Source organism: Topomyia yanbarensis, chromosome 3 (genome assembly GCF_030247195.1).
Source record: "Topomyia yanbarensis strain Yona2022 chromosome 3, ASM3024719v1, whole genome shotgun sequence".
Classification (NCBI taxonomy): domain Eukaryota; kingdom Metazoa; phylum Arthropoda; class Insecta; order Diptera; family Culicidae; genus Topomyia; species Topomyia yanbarensis.
Genome location: NC_080672.1, coordinates 422,000,568 through 422,019,750, shown reverse-complemented (window position 1 = coordinate 422,019,750; position 19,183 = coordinate 422,000,568). Strand labels below are relative to the sequence as shown.

The 19,183-nt window shown below is 40.3% G+C and overlaps 1 protein-coding gene across 8 annotated transcripts in view; it reads left to right on the top strand.

The window, feature by feature from the left end:
• Positions 1 to 19,183, top strand: part of LOC131693191 (glycogenin-1) — a 64,106-nt gene that overhangs the window by 22,528 nt on the left and 22,395 nt on the right. For 4 of the 8 annotated variants that reach the window (XM_058980816.1, XM_058980818.1, XM_058980817.1 and 1 more), the window contains exons 2-5: positions 4,426 to 4,561; positions 11,386 to 11,850; positions 11,916 to 12,096; positions 12,230 to 12,271. In XM_058980816.1, the coding sequence (XP_058836799.1) occupies positions 4,426 to 4,561; positions 11,386 to 11,850; positions 11,916 to 12,096; positions 12,230 to 12,271 (824 nt within the window). The remainder of the gene's footprint in view (positions 1 to 4,425; positions 4,562 to 11,385; positions 11,851 to 11,915; positions 12,097 to 12,229; positions 12,272 to 19,183) is intronic. The other 4 variants (XM_058980815.1, XM_058980822.1, XM_058980823.1 and 1 more) reach the window with 2 other exon arrangements.

Here is a 19,183-nt window from a genome sequence, read left to right as displayed (position 1 = left end):
AGGTGTCTCGACAAAAACTTGTTTTGCGGTATACATCATAATTATTTTTTCTCGATTTTTTTTAAATTTTTCGTAGCACTTTGAAGACAAAATCCGATGTTCGACAAAAAAACCTGAAAACACGTTATTGTAAAAATTATAAAAATCATTTTGTTTGAACCCTTCTTTAGTTGCTTGCGTAATGATGCGAAAAAGAACTGAGTGATACTTTTAAGGAGATTGGTCCAGGAGATATTGAGTTATGGTGTACACCGCATTTTTTCGAGGTGCCTCGATTCACTGGTCACTCAGCCAATTTTCGATATTTTGTAATGAAAATTTAAGAAAATATGGGGAAATGTTGTACAATCGTATGAAATTGACTAAAAAACTATCACTTTCTGTATAGCCAAAAAAGTTCCCAAGTCTGGTACGACAGTTTTATACACCTAGCACGCTAAGCTTCTATTACTGACGTCATCATCGACTATTTAAGGAACAGAATTGGTCGGACAGGCTTAGTCGCCTATTGAGCGGCGAGCAGAGCACTGCGCTGCCTGTAGCAGACTTAGGGCCGATTTCTTCACCCTCGCTTAACTTTTAAACCACGTTCATCAGTACGTTTAAACCTGGCTTAACCCTTTCATGCCCAACCTTTTGCTCATGCATGTAGGGTTTCAAAACTATTTTTCCTTGAAAACGGTGGGATCAAGAAACACGAAAAGCCTTTTTTCATAAAGATAGGTGCTTCCCTCGCAGTGCTAGAAGCTGCCAATGCTCAATACAATTCTCCTAGAATATTTACAATAGTCTAATTGCGTGGAAAATGCAGCCAAGCAGTCTAAATTGATAAATTTTATCAATTTTCAATAATATTGCAACTTAACGAAGATATATGAGAAATTCATTTTCCGTCGTCAACGTAAACTGTTCCTGGCAGCACTGCTCCATCGGAATCCAATCAGACTAATTGCAATAACTTCCGTTCTAGAGCTGGTCCTTGAAACTAGTAATACTCAAATGAAAGGCAATAGTCACATTTATTATGGTTACTTGTTTTTGTGAGCCAATTTTGTCTTAATCAAAAGATATAGCTGTTTAAAAGCGTTGTTGTCCACAAACAACATGGGCATGAATGGGTTAAGCGAGGGTGAAGAAATCGGTGCTTAGAGACCATCCATAAACCACGTAGACCGCAATTCGACACCTTTTGACCCTACCTCCCCCTCCCCATCGTAGACTTAAGTGGACTTTCAGCAAACTAAAACTAAATTTTCAATAAAAAAATAAATGACTTATAGTTACAAATCGCGGTTTTTCTTTTTTACATGGGGTTTTTTTATAGAGGTTTTAATGTTAGGATCATTTGTCTCTTCGGGTCAGGAACATCTCTTTAGAAAAATTTCTAACCCCGTGTGCGGGGTTGGGAATTGAACCCAGGTGAGCCGCGTACAAGGCTTACCAATAATAACGCTATGCCAGCCTCCGAATTGTATTTACAACCGTCATTTTGCACATTTCCATAATTTTTTATGAGATGAAACATGTATCTAAACATGCGCAAAATCAACAACTTGTCCTGCTGTTCTTAAACAGCACGCACACATTGCACGCTGCAGTGTTCAACTCAATCCAAACCCATCCAAGTGGTTCTGGCACCCGTACACGGTTTTACTGTAATATCACCACTGTCAAAATTCAATAGCGTCTATCGGTTATTGTACTGTCTGGACGATATAGTCATGATGTTGCTTGCTTGGCATGCGAGGTATGATTGAAACGGACACGCGGCACCTCTATTCATAACCTCACCATTGTCGGCTCTGTCCGGAATAGACTGACTCATGCATGGGAGTTTTCACATGTTGCGAGATCAATTCATTTTTGCGGGCTTTTCAATAGAGTACTGGAGTGGAGACGAACCACTGGTCGCAGTGGTTCGTCTCCAACAAAAAAATGTGTAGGTAATATTGAAATACATAAACAATACAGCAATGATAAACAATTCAGTTTATTCCGATTTGTTTGGTAGTAAAAATACGTAAATTCATTCATAGTTACGCAAAAACGTGACATCGATAGATTTTGGAATGAAACGTAGCCCCAGATAGTGCAATAAGACATTTTTAGTGTCAAGTGGTGAGGACACTACTGACCTCGAGAAGTCGACGCTGGTAGAACAATTTGGACAAAAAGTTCTTGTTTGGCAGGAAGTTTGTTCGTGTAGCTTAAAGTCGTCAATTTTCTACACCAAAGGAACCAGAAATGCCGATGTTTATCGTACTGAGTGTTTCCGAAAAGGGATGCTTCTGTTATACAAGAAGCACAATCTTCCACCATTGCTTTGGCCTGATTTGGCATCAGAACATTATGCTAAACCACTATAAAATAGTAATACGAGAAGATAGATTTTCTCGAGAAGGATATCGATCCGGCAAATTGTCGACAGCTTCGTCCTATTGAACAATACTAAGCTATCGTGAAGTGTATCTTCAAGAAGGGAGAAAAAGACCATGTCAAAGTTAAAATAATATTGCAATGCTGCGTCCAAAAATGCGATGACGCCGCTGTCCAAAACCTTATGAAAGGGATCAAATCTAAAGTCAGAGGATTCGCTAAATAATTTTTTTGTTCTTTTGTTACTGTTACTCATATTAAAGTAAATGTCTACATAATAAAACTGTTCTTAATTCCCAATTTTCAATTTGTTTTATGTGATTAGAAGAAATATGTTTATAACAAATTATCGATACAGAGCTTACATTTGGTTTCTCGTGCAATGGAAAGTATGAAAAGCAGTGCTTGCGTGTCTTCAGAAAATTTGTCTAAAATGTGTTGTTCAACAACTTCATTGAAGACAGTAAATCTTCATCTCGAACCATTAAAAAGTTTAATTTTACATTTTGCTAAAATTAATACCACCCTAGTTTCTGTTTAATCTAAAAGAAGGGCACTGCAAAGTACAAAAGCTTTCCTAAACATATTATAAGGCTTAGTCATTTAGTTTTAGCAAGAAGTTAAAATTCCTGCTAAATTTACATTCTCTACCACTGTGAACAGAATGCACGATAAGATGCGTCAAATTAGCCGCGCCCGGCGCTTGCAATTTAGTGAATCATTATCATGGAATTAAAAATAAAGGCTCGCCGTACAGATGCGGCTAGGACTTTACAATATCGATGGAGTAGATAAGAATGTGTTGAAGGTCGAATTCCCAAAAAAATTGTGATAAATCGAAATCAGCAAGGCATTTGATTAGATTGCGAATATTAATTGTTAATGCATTTTTATTTCCTACCTCGTGCCTTTATTAATCCTTTTTGTCAGGGAACTACACTAGCCCCTATTTTCATACTATCGTGTCTATGATGTCGATGCTCTAACTAGCATTATATTAACTAACATATTTATATTGGTAGAATAACTATAGGGGTTTAGCAAAAAATTAGATCCTAGTACTGGTCACAATTCTATTATTTTATTCTGGACAAGACGAGTTAACGACTGGAGATAGTGTGTTGTGCACCCTCAAAAAGGCAAACTCTCTCGGTTCCGCGGACTAAAGTATAGATGAAATTGCATTCAAAACACTACCTACACCTGCACGCTTTTACTGGGACTGTAACATGAATGTCAAACTCTCCAACCATCGATCGGGGTGCCTATTTTCGGATAGAAAAAAGGCCAATCTTACTGATGCAGTCAGAAGAAGCCGGATAGGTTATTTTTATCCACTTATCTGCGAATCATTGGGTGTGATGCGCAATGTTGTCTTGGAGCTAGGAATCATGCATGATGCCATTTAGATGATCGCCCGAGGAAATTAGTCTAGAGTCGTAATTAGCAACTCGGTGGGGTCGTTAATTCGTGTATGGCTGTGTGTTTCACTGATGCAAATCTCGTCTTGTTTGGATACGGGATTCAGTATTAAAACCAGATCATGTTTAATAGCCGAATGAACATCATTCATCCTCTACGGATTCTGTTTAGGGCCTGTTCGTCGCGTGCTGAGTCGGTATAAATAAACGATCGGCTATGTGATGGGAAGTTTACATCTTTATTTATTGTACCGCAGTTGTTTCTAAACGGACACCGCCCACATAATTCACATTTTTTGAGACTGAAATAATAAAAATCTGAAAAACAGTATGACAATAGGGATGTTCTAGTTTGATATCTAATACTATGCCGAGTTTTGACTAGTTTTATCTACTTTTTAATTTAACTTTTTTCGAGAAACCATTCGTGCTCAACATACCTTTTGTTTCCTAATCAGTGACGAAATCGCTAAAAAATAGTTTTCTTGGTATCAACATTTATGATAATTGATGCATCCCTACATCTGGATCGTATTTCTTGTGCAGTGTTCCTTTTTCATTGAAAAAACCAAACGTGATATATAAATTATAATTGTGTAATATTATTTTTGTTTTTTTTCTCCTACAGATTTCGCGTGGGTGACGCTAGCGACCAATGATTCGTACTCGCTTGGTGCCCTCGTGGTGGCACACTCCCTCAAACGGGTGCATACGGCGCATCAGCTAGCCGTACTGATAACGCCCGGCGTGTCGGAGGCAATGAAGTAAGTACATATTGATTACCTACCTGACTGCGAATGAAAAGCGATTATCGTTTAGGTACACCATCCCCCCGTTCATACTTTCATAGACGACTCTACCCGTTGGGGGAAGGAGGGTGCACTCTTTTTTGTCAGGTCAGAATGCTCTTCTACAGTAGCGGGTTGGAGCTTCTAAACGATTTAGAAATTGCAATTTTGAAAGCATAGAAGCAAATTTCAATAGACACGGTTACCCCTCTCCTACGTTGATGAGTTTAAGGACATTATACATGCGAGCCAAAACATAGCTCCGGCGCCGCACACACCTCTCTCCCCTGCCTAACCATGTATCTGACATGAGCAAATATAAAAATACGTTTTTCAATACACTAATCTTGCCGTTGTACAACGAAACTGCTACTTAAGGAAGCTAGAACATTTTCCTATGCAATCAAGCCAAGTTTTTGACGGAAATCCATCTGTAGCTCTTATTTTGTGCGAAAATATCACCCCTCTTCACCCGGGATTTTTTTTCGAAACGCTTTTGTTTTTCTTCTCATTTGCAGAACACTTTCAAATGCACTTTAAACACACACCACTGAAAAAACACCGAAAAACCGCGAAATTTTAATCGTTTACTAACTAAACTTCAAATTGTCTGCCAATGTGAAGATGACCGAAGGAAAATGTCCAAAAACTCTTATTTGTGCGTTTGAATTTTCACTTTGAATTCCGTTTTTTCTCAATGTAAACAAGCGCGTCGGTGCCTAGCAACAAGCATGCGTTCCTGGCTTCCACATATCTTCACCTTAAGGACATTATACATGCGAGCCACAACATAGTTCCTACGCCACACACACCCCTCTCCCCTGCCTAGCCATGTATCTGACATGAGCAAATATAAAAATACGTTTTTCAACACACTAACCTTGCTGGTGTGCCACGAAACTACTACTTAAGGAAGCTAAAATATTTTCCTATGCAATCAATCCGAGTTTTTGACGGAATGCCATCTGTAGCTCCTGTTTTGTGCGAAAATATAACCCCTCTTCACTTGGGGTTCCTTTCGAAACACTCTTTTTCTCGTTTTCATTGCACTTTTTCAAATGCACTTTTTTCACACACCACTGCATTTTGAATTTTGAATTTTCACTTCAGATTTCAGTTTTTCGTAATGTAAACAAGCGAGTCGGTGCCTAGCAACGTGGCTTCCACATATCTTCACCTTAACGGTACTGCAAACATAATCAAGCATATTGCCTGCATCAAGGCTAAAGAACCTCTGACAGGCAATTGCTTTAAGATGGTTATTGCATTACGCCTCGATAGTGGTGCATCGAGACGACCGAAAAAGGCTTATGGGCCTTTTTTATGTTTTGTGTTTTTACATACTTTGCACCAGCCCAAACTAATGATCAACCACTAGCCTGTGCGTGCTGGCGTGGCCAACTGGTGGTTCTAATCTTCGCATATCCGATTTCGAGGGACTCTTAAAGGCAAGCTTTAAATAGTTCAGAAAATCGATCGAGCACCTATAAATTTGAATCAATATTGAAAATTTCACAATGTTTGAATAATACAGATATTACCGTTCGGTATATTCCCAGTGGGCCATCGTTACCCAATATGGTCCTTTTAGCATGAAGTTTATGGCAGTTTCTCCCTGTGAAACCATACTTGCTATGTCGTTGACAAGAGCTGATCTTTACCCATCGCTCGGCAATAACAGGATCGGTACTTTCAATGCCTTTCTAGATTGCGTTAACTATTCCTAACACAATGTGAAGTACGGCTGGTGGACACAACATTATCGTTTTGGTGTCAGAGGACCCACATAGCAACGGTTGCTGGACACAATTAAAAAAGCATTTCGCGTTTTCTCGTCTGCACCTTGGTCTTTCAATTTATTGAAGTTTTCGTTTATCTGATCCGCCGTATGAGATTCTTTGCATTCTTGTGACAACAATGCTTTACTTGTGATGCAATATGGACATGGAAAAGAAGAGCTATGCCCCATAATACCCAATAAAAGATAAATGATTTTGAGGTTACCTGCTAAACCCACATCTAGTTCATCCAGTTTTAGAAGTGTTGACCAAATTTACGCCAAATTGAAATACTTTTCTGGAATACCGGGAACAGCAGCTATAAAAACAGTTTTTTCATTCCGGTGTCTAATTCGCTTTTTTGTGTGTTCGCACTTTCTCTACGATAGATAAATGAACCGCCTCCACCATCTGCTCCTATTTTGTAAAAAAAACTTGTGATCCACAAATCGATTGTTCGTTTTCGGTTAATTTTATCAATCCTTTCGCATCATTGCAATATATAACTGTCTCAAGTATTCTATCTCGAGATTCATTGTTTGCTTTTGTCGAGGTCAAACGAAAGGTGTGTTACAGAGAAAAACTTGTTCAGTTTTTGGTTCAACTGTGTTAAACCTTGAGGTAGGTTTCGAGGCGTTTCGATATCTATTCCACGGAGAAGATGGCTGAGCCTAATGGTCTATCTCGTACATAACTCGCAACTCTTCCTAATAAGAAAAAGATCGTCAAGAGAAAGAGATTGTTTATTTGACGAAACAGCTACTCCTATGGTCACGCATGTCGGCCGTCCTTTGATGTTTGTTAAAGTTACTAACACCCTCTTTATTAGGTTGTTGTTCTCTTAGATATTTTTCCACGACCGAATTGCCGGCTCGAGTTTCATTCTCCTGTAAAATCCGTAAAACATTGTTGTGCCGTTCAATGCTCGTACAAGGATGTCGTTTTCCTTTCGAAACCTCAGAATAACACACAGTGCAGATCTTTGCTACGCGTTTCTTCTTGGATGATTCCGCATTGCATGGCCTACCTCGCTTCTTGGGTTTGTTTTGCGATTTACTGACATTTGGCAAAGTGACACGCGCAGCTACACGAATCTCACATTCACATAGCTTCTCACTTCTTGTTGTAATACGATAGTCATGTTTCTAATGATGCAATTCCACATTTGGTTCACAAGGTTGGTCATACAATAGAAAGGAGCCACGACTACAAATGTTCGGTGGGTAGTACCAACTTTTTACGTCGATATCCGGAAGGAAATACATTTTATTTGTTCGGATAGCTGTCGTAAATTAGCCTTTTTAAGACACAAAATACGCACTCTCTGCCGATTTTCCTCGTGACTTTTCGGTTTCATGATGTAGTTTCACAATGCACTACGCCACAATGAAAAAATACGTATGGTGAGAAAGCACTGCAGTAATGATTTGATTTTGATTGTCAAAAATACACAGTAGTGGCGCTGCGATAGTATTCAACCCCTCTCTCTCTCTGTTCATGTACCACACCTGCAATAACGCCATCCATATTGTATGCAATAACTGGAGCTAGTGATATAAGACATGATTCCTGGACAAAAAATGTTCAAAAAAAGTTACTGTAGACCCCCCGACCGATCATCTCAACTAAGGTAGCAAATGAGAGGGGAAAACCTGTATTTTCATATTCCAAAGTTGTGGACTTGCTGATTTTTTACATAAAGTTGTTCTACGCAATACACCGTGAAGTGGTACAACAATAATATTTTTCAAGCTTTGGTTTAAGAATTTTTTTTATTCGTTTCTTCTTTGGACCAATCAAAAAATGACGCTTATATTCACTAGACACCACGTTCCATGGCGATATGACCAGGAACTCTAGTGATATGGGCAAACTTACTCTCTTCAAGCATCTGAACCGTGCGCTGAAGTATCTGATTCACGGTCCACGCGATCATCCAAAAGCACACACGAGTATGCGAATGGCTACACGGTTATAAAATTGAATTTATATACGTTAACACACGTGGCATACAAACGTCCACGCGATCGAACACGTTAATTTACAAACACCCGTGCCCTCCGCGATAATACGCAAAGACGAGCATGCAATCGCGATCATCCACGCACAAATACGACCAAGATTTCGCGCTAGAGCACTTATAATCTGATTAACGCGCACGTTTATCTGTGCTCCTTGCCTCGCGTTCGTAATGTCCCTATGCTCGAACGGTGCGTGTCATCTGGCAGCTGACGCCAGAATTAGTCCATCCACTGGGTTCCTACACCCCAACCAAAAAAGGCGTCAAAACCTAGAATTTCACCTTCTGTTTAAATACATTTATTTATTTTTTTTAGTATTTCATAATTTTGTATCTATTTAATATGGTATTGTCCATCCCCTCTACGTTCATCTACTATTTTTCTTATTCTTCCTACTGGATTTCTATACGTATTCTCTATTTTAAAGCGATAACTAATAAATGTGCCAATAAGAAATTCCCGCGGATATCGTATGCGGCGCAAGAGGTTATATTTTTTAATTTTGGTTATAGAGGTTTTAACCTTAGGGTCATTTGCTTCTTTTTCGGGTTAGGGAAATCTCTTTAGAAAAATTTGCGGGGTTGGGAATCGAAACCAGGTGAGCTGCGTACAAGGCAATCGTTTTACCAACTACGCTGTGCCCGTCCCCTAGGTAATATTTTATTTACACTATTTCGGCAGCGGATTGCCTAGAGAAATTTATGCGTGATAACAACATTAATGCACTTACTAAATAATTTCTCCAACATATAGAAGATGCATCGGACTAACCTTTGTCTTTTCTCTAACTAATTTGTATTCAAATCTGTTCATGGATCCATTTTAATCGACAATATTCTCAAGCATATTGTTTCAAAAAAGCGCTGTGTAATTTCAACAGTCTCGTTGTCTTCGCCAAAGTTATGAAGATAGGAACTAAGGAAGCATATTTTAACAGCTTGCTTAGATTTGGTAGCATTCATGATCAAGTCATCGTAATCAATATTTCTCATAGGATTGTTACGTAGAGTGAGAGGGCAGGGAAAGGTTCCTTAAAAAACTACCACAGGTGTGACTAATGATCGATTTCAACTTGGAGGAAAATGAGGGATGAAACGGTGCTGCAGTGATTTTAAACTTTTCAAGTGACCTCGCAAATATGCGAATGTCTACATGGTTATAAAATCTAATTTATATACGCGAAGTTAGGGATCCATAAATGACGTAGCATTTTTAGAGTGATTTTTAACACCCCCCCTCCCCCATCGTAGCATTTCGTCATAAACCTCTAAATACCCCCCCTGGTAATTACGTAGCTTGACGGTAACTCTGCCCCCCCCCCTTGTCACCGTAATTTTTTAAAAATTCTATTCTATTCCCCTTTAAAAAAGCTACGTAGCATGACATGACCCCCTACTCCCCTGTCGTCACACATCATCACAAAATACAAAACTCCCCCCTCCCCCATATAATGCTACGTCATTTATGGATGATCCCTTACATACATGCTAGCACACGCGACATACAAACGCCCACGATCGAACACGTTAACATACAAACGATCGAGCCCTTCGCGATGATACACAAAGACGAACATGCTCCGATGATTTTGTCAACGCTATCGCACTTATAATCTGTTCAACGCGGATTCAAGCGCGAACAAATAAATGCTTATTTCTCCGCGATCCCTATGCACGCACATCTCAACCGTACACTCGCTGAAATCTGCCTTAAGCAGTACTTTAATGCGCGACATTTGAATGGTTTTGACAGGGAGCCCTTCCGAGAACCAAGCTTCAAGCTCCACTCTCGGAAAAAAGATATTGTGATATTTTGAAATGTCGATATGAAAATTAAATTAGTTATGGAATTTGTGTTTCGACTTTGTCTCATCAGAATCCGACACTAACTTAGTACCAGGATTAAGTTGGCGCCGGATTGACGCTGGCTCCACAAACAGAGATACTGTGTCCCTGAGCAAACCTCTAGTCTGCGTGATGTCTCACAAGAAAAAGAGTTAATTTTAAGCTGATGAGAACTAGTGAAATCGAAACTCGTTAAGGAGAATAATTTCCTCCACTCAGGAGAAAATAGAATGAACCAATTTTCGCGTAAAGGATGCAAAACCTAGGACTAAATTGGTTATGAAATTTACGACACAAAAAAATTTTTCTTACAGAACACCGTTGGAGCACCTGCAAAGTCGTTTCTCCAAATATCTTCTCTAACGGTATCCAAATTTCCGTACTTTGACATGTGTCGTTTAATCACAGACTATCAGACATAACACTATGAGGGAATCCCCTCAAAAAATATCGATCCGGCAATTTTTCCAGAACGCTAGCTTCACCGTTTATTCACGGTCCCAAACACTTACTTGCAGGTGGGTTATCCACCACGCTTGGGAACTATTTTTCACTAGTGGTCTTTCCCTCAAATGTTTTTTCATGTGTCAGTGGCGCCATAATTGCAAAGTCCTAACCACAAATATATTTAAAATGATCGTTAAAGCGGATGAAGCATTGTTTTCGAGTGTTATGCCTGTTAGTCTGTGGTTTAATAGTGTTAATATCGTGCCAGATCTTGTAGTCGTGCCTCGGTTGTGTCATCGCGATTTTATTGTTTTTAATAAAATATGTTCTTTGAAAAGTGATATTGATTCCTTTGTGGAAACGATATATTATTTGTCCTATTTTCATAAATTCAAAAATATATGGATAGCAAAGTAAATTTTCATCGTCATTGAAATATTCTCATTCATAAGTATTTGTAGGCAAGGCACTCATATGCGACATGCTGTTTGTATGGGAAATATGGGTGCGCAAAGTTGGTGATTAAAAATACATCGGCGCACGTATCTAGTCCCTATATCGTTAATCTAAAATACACTTTCTGGGTGTTTCGCACAGTCTTGCATTACCAGAATTTTTGTCTTTTTACGTTTTTTTCTGTCTTTTTGTTGTTTTAATTAAACTATTTTAAAGAATCGCATAATATATTGACCGCATTTCTTTATCCACAGAACCAAACTCCGGGCAGTGTTCAACGTGGTGGAGGAAGTCAACCTGCTTGACTCGAAGGACGAAGCCAACCTGGCACTGCTGAAGCGTCCCGAGCTGGGAATCACATTCACTAAGCTCCACTGCTGGCGGTTGGTGCAGTTTGAGAAGTGCGTTTTCCTCGATGCCGACACGCTGGTACTGCGAAATTGCGACGAACTGTTCGAGCGGGAAGAACTGTCCGCCGCCCCGGATGTCGGCTGGCCCGATTGCTTCAACTCGGGTGTCTACGTGTATCGGCCTAGTATGGACACGTTCTCCAGTCTGTTGGAGTTTGCCGTGCAGCATGGAAGTTTCGATGGAGGTGATCAGGGATTGCTGAACTCGTACTTTAGCGATTGGGCTACAAAGGACATCTCGCGACATTTGCCGTTCGTGTACAACACGTCATCGGTTGCTTCCTACTCGTACCTTCCAGCATTTAAGCAGTAAGTTATTGCAATGATATTATTTTAGTGTCAACTAGTTTATTTAAAATACGATCTGCTTTTAGGTTCGGCCAAAATACGAAAATCTTGCACTTCATTGGAACGGCCAAACCATGGCTGCAGAATTTCAACTCGGAAACTCGTACAGTGCACACCCCAGGTGGCTTCCAGCATCTAGCTAACTTCCTGCAGTACTGGTGGGATATCTTCTGCGAAGATATCCATTCACGTCTTAGTTCGGAAATGGTAAGTACACGCTAATGTTTAGAGTATTCTCCTTTTCCCCCTTCTTGATTAGAAACTCCCTATACTAAAAGGATAAGTTCCCACTTGCCATAAATTAAAAAGTACGAACCCTTTCAAAACTACCATTTTCAAGTCTGACCTTTTAAGGATTGATCTCGTAGATGTAAGTAAACAGGTAAGACGGAAAACCCGCGCACGCTTGATTGCTTTATTGAGATGACTGTAATATAGTAGAGCTTTTGCAAACGCTTTTATTAACTCTCGTTCATGTTTCTGTACGCTTATAGCTGCTTTGACTGCCATTAATAATTATTATCAACCCGTAACTTTGTATAGATGTTTGGCACTTCTTTTTGTATTAGCGGTTGTCGGTTAAATCGTTGTTGTATATAATTGAACAGCACCCTTGTATTATACTCTATTCGCACTTTTTGCAACCTATTGGCTTCTGCGTTACCCCGTTTGATATTTTCCGTAGTTGTTTGTAGTTGTAAAATAAAAAGTGAATGAAATAGGATGACAATGTTGTGATTACGTTTGTCAAATTTACCTACTGTTGATCCGAAATAGAATTCGAATAAATTGCGCTGTGAAACGAAAATCAAAACACGCGATCGGCGAGTAGCGAGGGCGTCTTGACTCTTGTGTTCCAACATTCTTCGATGGTGGCAAGAACGACAACGACGGCGACGACGACAAAGACGGCGACGATGACAGAGACAACAACCCGTTTTATTCAGTTTGAAAAACATTTGAACGATTTGGTTACGTTTTATGAATTACATTCGGCGCTAGCTGAGTGAACTTTGGATCAGTTGGATGGGTAAGGAGATTTTGTTGTTCCTGTTTAAATTGAGTTTATTTTTTAACTGATGCTTCTCAGTCGGGATCTCGCTAGGTTTCTTTGGGATTTATGGTCCTCAAACTGCATTTCTAGACCAACATGTGAAATGGGCAAAAGTCCAAATGAGAGTCTCTTTGTGTTTACTTTCCCTTTCTATTATTACGGCGTCAACATAAAACTTTCCGAAGACTCTGGTGTCGTCTAGCATATTATGCTGAGAGTTAAGGAGCAAACGTAGAAGCGGCCGAGTTATTGACGGAAGAGAGAGAGAGAGAGAGAGAGAGAGAGAGAGAGTAAACAAAGAGAGAATCTCATTTGGACTTCCGCCCTTTGCTCGTGTTGGTCTAGATTTAATTCTTTAAGGGCCGATTCCTTCACCCTCGCTTAACGCTTAAACCAGGTTCAAACTTACTGGTGAACCTCGTTTAAAAGTTAAGCGAGGGTGAAGAAATCGGCCCTAAGCCCGTTTATTTCACATGGCACGTTACGTCAACTTAAAGGTGCCAATTTCTATATATCTTGAAATTAGGGGGTTATTATTTTACATCATTTTAAATTGAATTTTTACATTTTAGAACTAATTCAAGCTAGGAGAACAGCTTTATCGCGCGTTTGTTCCGTTTTCGCAGACGTCGTCGAACTGTACTGCCGCTCTACGCATAATTATCCCATGCGTATAAGGAATCCCATAGCACATGGGACATTTGTGCGTAAAACGACAGCGTATCTCCAACCAGTGCTCATCGATGTTTCCTTCGTTAACCTGTTGACGTACCGGCGCCAGTAATCATGTTTCTTAACTTTCATTAAACATTTTGTTTGCGTTTTTAACATTGCACACTGTTGATAGTTAGCGGGTACCCAGTTGTCCTGGAAGTTTTTATACGCCCAGGCCTTCATCTCCTGTGCGTTTGAATACTCTTTGTCCCACAACGAATTGAAAGAACGTCTTTGAATGTTCGCGCCCAAAACTAAAAGGAAGAAGTTCCTGTGTCGATCAATGTTTTGTGTGAGGTCATTCGAGTCACTGGTTGTTCCGGAGGGACCAAGGTAGATCGGGGGCGCTATTTTCACAGTCACGTCACCTAGTGACTAGAAAATAATGAATAAATTCTTGAATTTACTCTTAAAACTCTCTGAACAGATGTGATCTGTCAAAGATTGCTCCTAAGAGAAACGTTGTTGAGGTATCATTCTGATTCTCCGCACAGTAAGAACACTTCAGCCTTCTTATTGCAAGAATCATCCTTATGATTATCACCACACTTTCTACAGCGAGCCTTTTTTTGCTACTGCGGTTGCGGTTGATCGGATTGGTCCCGTCAAGAGCAACGTCCTCAGAAGAAGCATAAATCTTGATATGCCTTATAAAACAAGTCAAGATAAGACTGCCATTTTAATGTACACACTAAATTATCGTTCTAAAGTCGCTACGGCCCTGGCTGTGTTGCTCAATTGCTCAGTGCATGGCCTACGATACAAGCAGACGTACAGGTAGACGAATATAGTGCAAGAGGATGTAACGCGGATCTAACGAAGATTACCCTGCAGGAATTAAAATTCGTTCCTTACTTCTCGGTCAATACTGAATGCAAACGTTTGCAATCCAAAATTTTCACCAGTTGAAGTAAGACAGCCAACCCATTACACCAGCAGATCCTCGCATGTCAAACTATCGTCGGTGACCCCGCGCCGTCGATCTCGACTTCGCGAGCAGGGGCAAAAGCACAAGTGTTCTACTTGAAGAGCTCGCAGTAAGCAATAACGTTTGCCTTTTATTGATCTTACTATCACGACCTTTAGTTTTTACGAGTGGAGCCTTGATGTTTCGGTCTCAGCTGGGACGCGCTTTCAGAAACCTTTGATAGGTTCAAAGATTTTGTTTTGAAACCGCAAAAGACCACAAAGAGACCATTCAAGAGCTCTTGCTATCGTTTGATTTGGCGCTTACCAGCATGGACAACCTGAGTTTCAAGAGTCGATTCTGCTTTGACCTCGATTGGGCTATCTAATTCGCAGTATTTTTTCCTACTGGACAGAAATGAACCAACTGTTGGACAGTTTCTCTTTGAAGTGTATTTTTTCAACGAATTTATTTTTTTGCAGCAAAGAAGGAAGTAAACCAAGCAAAGAACCGTCAAAATTCGAAGCTGGTTTGAAAAAATACTGAATATCTGCAACTCACCCGTGCCAGAGTACTTGAATAGTTCAAGGATCAACAGCACGGATCAGATAGTAATCCGGAAACAGTATTAAGAAGAAGCGAAATCGTAACGTTTCAATGCGTGTTACTGACAAAAAGGTGGAGTAACGTTCAGAAGGTCATAACAAGAGCAGACTTACATGAATACAAGGTTCAAAACTTGACCAGATCCAGTTGCTGTTTAGTGGATAATGAAACATACGTCGAAACTAACATTCAACAAATACCGCGATAGATGCTTTACACTTGAAATGATAAGTTTGAAGTGAACGATCAAAAAGAAAGCGGAAACAATTATTTCGCATTAGATCAATTCGCATTTCCTGATACAACTGTGTTCAGTACTCGCGATTCCATCTAAATGAGGTGGAGATGTTTGACTGTATATTCGCAATGGAAGTAAGGCTACTACCATCCTGAAATTTACATTCGATCCTACACTTCTCTTACTCGTATTGCGTATTTGACAGTACGTGCAAAACTCAGCGATCTCAACATCGGCATAGTTTTATTTAACAACTAAACGGCCTGCAATCAACAATTTTCGCAACGATACTACTGGCTGTTGTTCGACCTTTCATAATTGAAGATTGCGAAGATTCGGTGATTTTTTTTTGTTGTTGCAGCAGCGCATCAGAGTCCAAATATTGTGGCTTGAGGGTCCGCTGCAAACCAATGATGGCACCGTTTACTCCATAGCTAGTCCGGCGAAGAGGTAATCGGAGGAATAAATTCATATTCAGTTCATATTTATCGCACTGAGAAGCTCGGGGCAGTCAATTCGATCTTGCAAAATATCCGAAATCGTCATAGCACGGAATAGATCCCGCCGCACTTGCAATGTATCGAGTCCAATAAGCAAACCCCGGCTTTCGTAACTTGGCAGCTGGTGAGGGTTGCTTCAAGGCAATCGACGAGGGGCAAACCGAACAAATCTGCGCTGTGCTGTCTCAATTCGATGGACACCGTTGAGATAATGAGGATTACACCGAACTGAACAATATTTCAGAGTTGATCGAACGAGTGAATAGTAGGGAGATTTCAAGCAGTAAATATCTGATGTTCTTAGATATTCTCATTATGAACCCCAAACAGCTGTTTAAACGTCAGTTGTTCATCGAGAAAAACTCGCTCTGTCAATCGTAGATTCAGTTAGACAGTAATCGAGTCGAATTGACGTTTTTTTTCCTTGAGAACGTAATGACCGTACATTTCTGGGGGTTTAGGGTCATTCGGTTGATCTCGCACCATTCCGCAAAGGTTACCAGTTGGCGTTGAAGGAAAGCTGCATCATCAGCATTCCGGATTCTGAGGTATAACTTGAGGTCGTCGGCGAAAGACAACCGTGGTCCTTCTAAACAAAAGTTGACGTCGTTGAAATAAAGAAGAAAAATCAATGGACCGAGATGGCTGCCTTGCAAAATACCAGATGAAGCGAAGAACTCGACGGATACACAATCACCTATCTTGACTGCTAAACGACGATCACTGAGATACGATTGCATCCAACGGGGAATATTAGTACCAAAGCCAAGTCTATCCAACTTTGCCACTGCAATAGCGTGATTAATCTTGTCAAAAGCAGCAGAAAGGTCCGTGTAGATAACGTCAGTTTGAAGGCCGTCTGACATGGCATCTGTCACATATGTTGCGAACGACAGAAGATTCGTAGATGTTGAACGTTTCGGCATAAATCCATGCTGAGTCTCGGAGATATATTGTTTGCAGTGGCTAGAGATGGGTTCCAACAAAGCCATTTCAAACAGCAGAGATCGGGAAATACTCCGGTTGTTAGCGACAATTGAAACAGATGACAAAGAGGTACAATTAGACCGGCAGAGCATTTTTTTAGAATAATAGTTGTTATACCATCTGGGCCTGCAGAGGTTGAAGCCTTCATTTTGCCAATCGCAAGTTGTACCATATTATTGTCGATATTGATAGATTTCAAAGACTGGTATGATTGAGGTACATTGAGAGCCGCGCGTAAAACCTGGGTCGGTGTCAGTTTCTCGTTGGAGAGAACACTCGCGAACTTTTCAGAGAATAGTTGGCAAATCTCCTGTAAACTAGAGCTCATACGTCCTCCATAGCTGATCGTTGAACGCAACCCGGATTCCTTTCTGTTTTAGGTTCTGACTTCAACTTACGTTGCACGTTTCGCAAATAATCGGCATGGCAACGCATCGATGTCTTTTTATAGACTTGGTTAACATGAACGTAGTGTTATCGCAGCACGTAGCCCCCAAACTTGTAGTACTTCTTCAGAGCGGTTCTTTTAGTCGCTTTTAACCGTCTCAGCTCGGCAGTGTGCCACGCTGGGTGCTTAGATTGAAGGCCACTTCTTTTGGGTACATAGCGATCGATAGCATAGCTCATAACGTTGGAGAAGGTCTGCACTGCAACGTTGACATCATCATTGTCGAGAATTTCAGTCCAGTGGATATTCGACAGGAAGTTAATAATGCTATTATAGTCGGCTTTTCTAAAATTATATCTGACGGTGTCAGAAGCATTGAAGTCATGCTTCACTCGAATTGCTTCAAGCACTATATGCAGGGGAGTGTGGTGTCTAACAGTCTTTACCAGGGGGAACGGTGCTGCGGTAACTTTTGGCGCGTAGTCAGATTTGCTCGAAAAACAGAGATCAAGGATTCTGTTGTTCTCATTCACCACATTATTCGTTTGGCGCAACAGATTTAGACTGTAGCAGTCAAGCAAACTGGTGATACCAGCATGAAAACATGACAGTTCGGTATCAGCGAACATCCGTCACAAACGTCCAATCACCAACAATCAGGATCTCATCAACCGGGCTTGCTTGAGCAGAAGTCCGTTCCAGTGACTCAGTATGTGAATCAATCAATGTAGAATTGCGAGTGCGGTCCGGTGGAAGATAAACCACGCAAAGAAAAAGTGCGTAGCCAGCCAGTTTGATTCGCACCCACACCTGCTCGACACAGACCCCTAAAGTATCGTCAATCAGTTGCGCTTTCAATCGATGACGGATAGCCACAAGTCCCCCTCCACCGGTAGCCTTCAAACTGTTGCGTGAGCTGCGATCAGTACGGAAAATATCGTAGTTGGCACCAAATGCTTGCACTGACAGAGTGCTATCGCTAAGCCACGTCTCTGTGAGGGCGATTATGTCGAATCATTCATTCGAACTTGCTACCAAATAATCGTCGATTCCTGAATTCATTCCGCCGGCATTCTGGTAATATATTTGTAGGTTTGAATGCCGCGATTGATTGCCGTTGGTATCGATTTGGAAGACCTATCAGCTACTGACTACTATCAGCTATACTGAAGACCGGAATATAGCAAACAGTGATGCCAAGTGGCGTTACATTACAATGTTTGGTTGGGTTGCTGTGGTTGTTCCCTGGATATGTTTAGTTGTTGGTACGGTATAAACTATATCAACTAAAGAACCGACAATTAAACGATGTTCATAATTTCAGGATCCTTGTCGTGATTTAGATAATTTCTCAGCACGTTACCGCAATAATTTATTCATGATTTTACTCTCAGATTTTTATTGGCAATGTAGCATGATTTATGTTCATGATTTCAGGACCTTACAATGTCCGTCATCTCCATTCACGGTATCGTGATATTTTTTTTTATTTATGTTCATTATTTCAGGATCTTAGTGACAATTTTCGTAATTTATTTGCACGCCATCGTGATATATTCTTGAGCTCATTTTAGAATTTAATACTTGGAATCATGTCACTCAGTTTTAACATGATATTCGCAGTTTCTCTTCATCTTATCGTGATATGGTATTTTTTAATTACCATCGGATTTTTTACTCGGAGTAACGTGATAATATGAACTGGATCAGAGAAGTTTTCGTTTTCTGTCCAGACATCACTTTTCAATATTACACTTGTCCGAAATAGAAATCACAGGGAAACGTTCGGGAGAAATAATTAAAACGGACTCACTTCGTTGATGGTAGGTATAAGAAGGTTGCTTCGACAGCAACCGTTATATTTTTCACTTTCTGTCTCTAATGCATTTGATACTTTTAG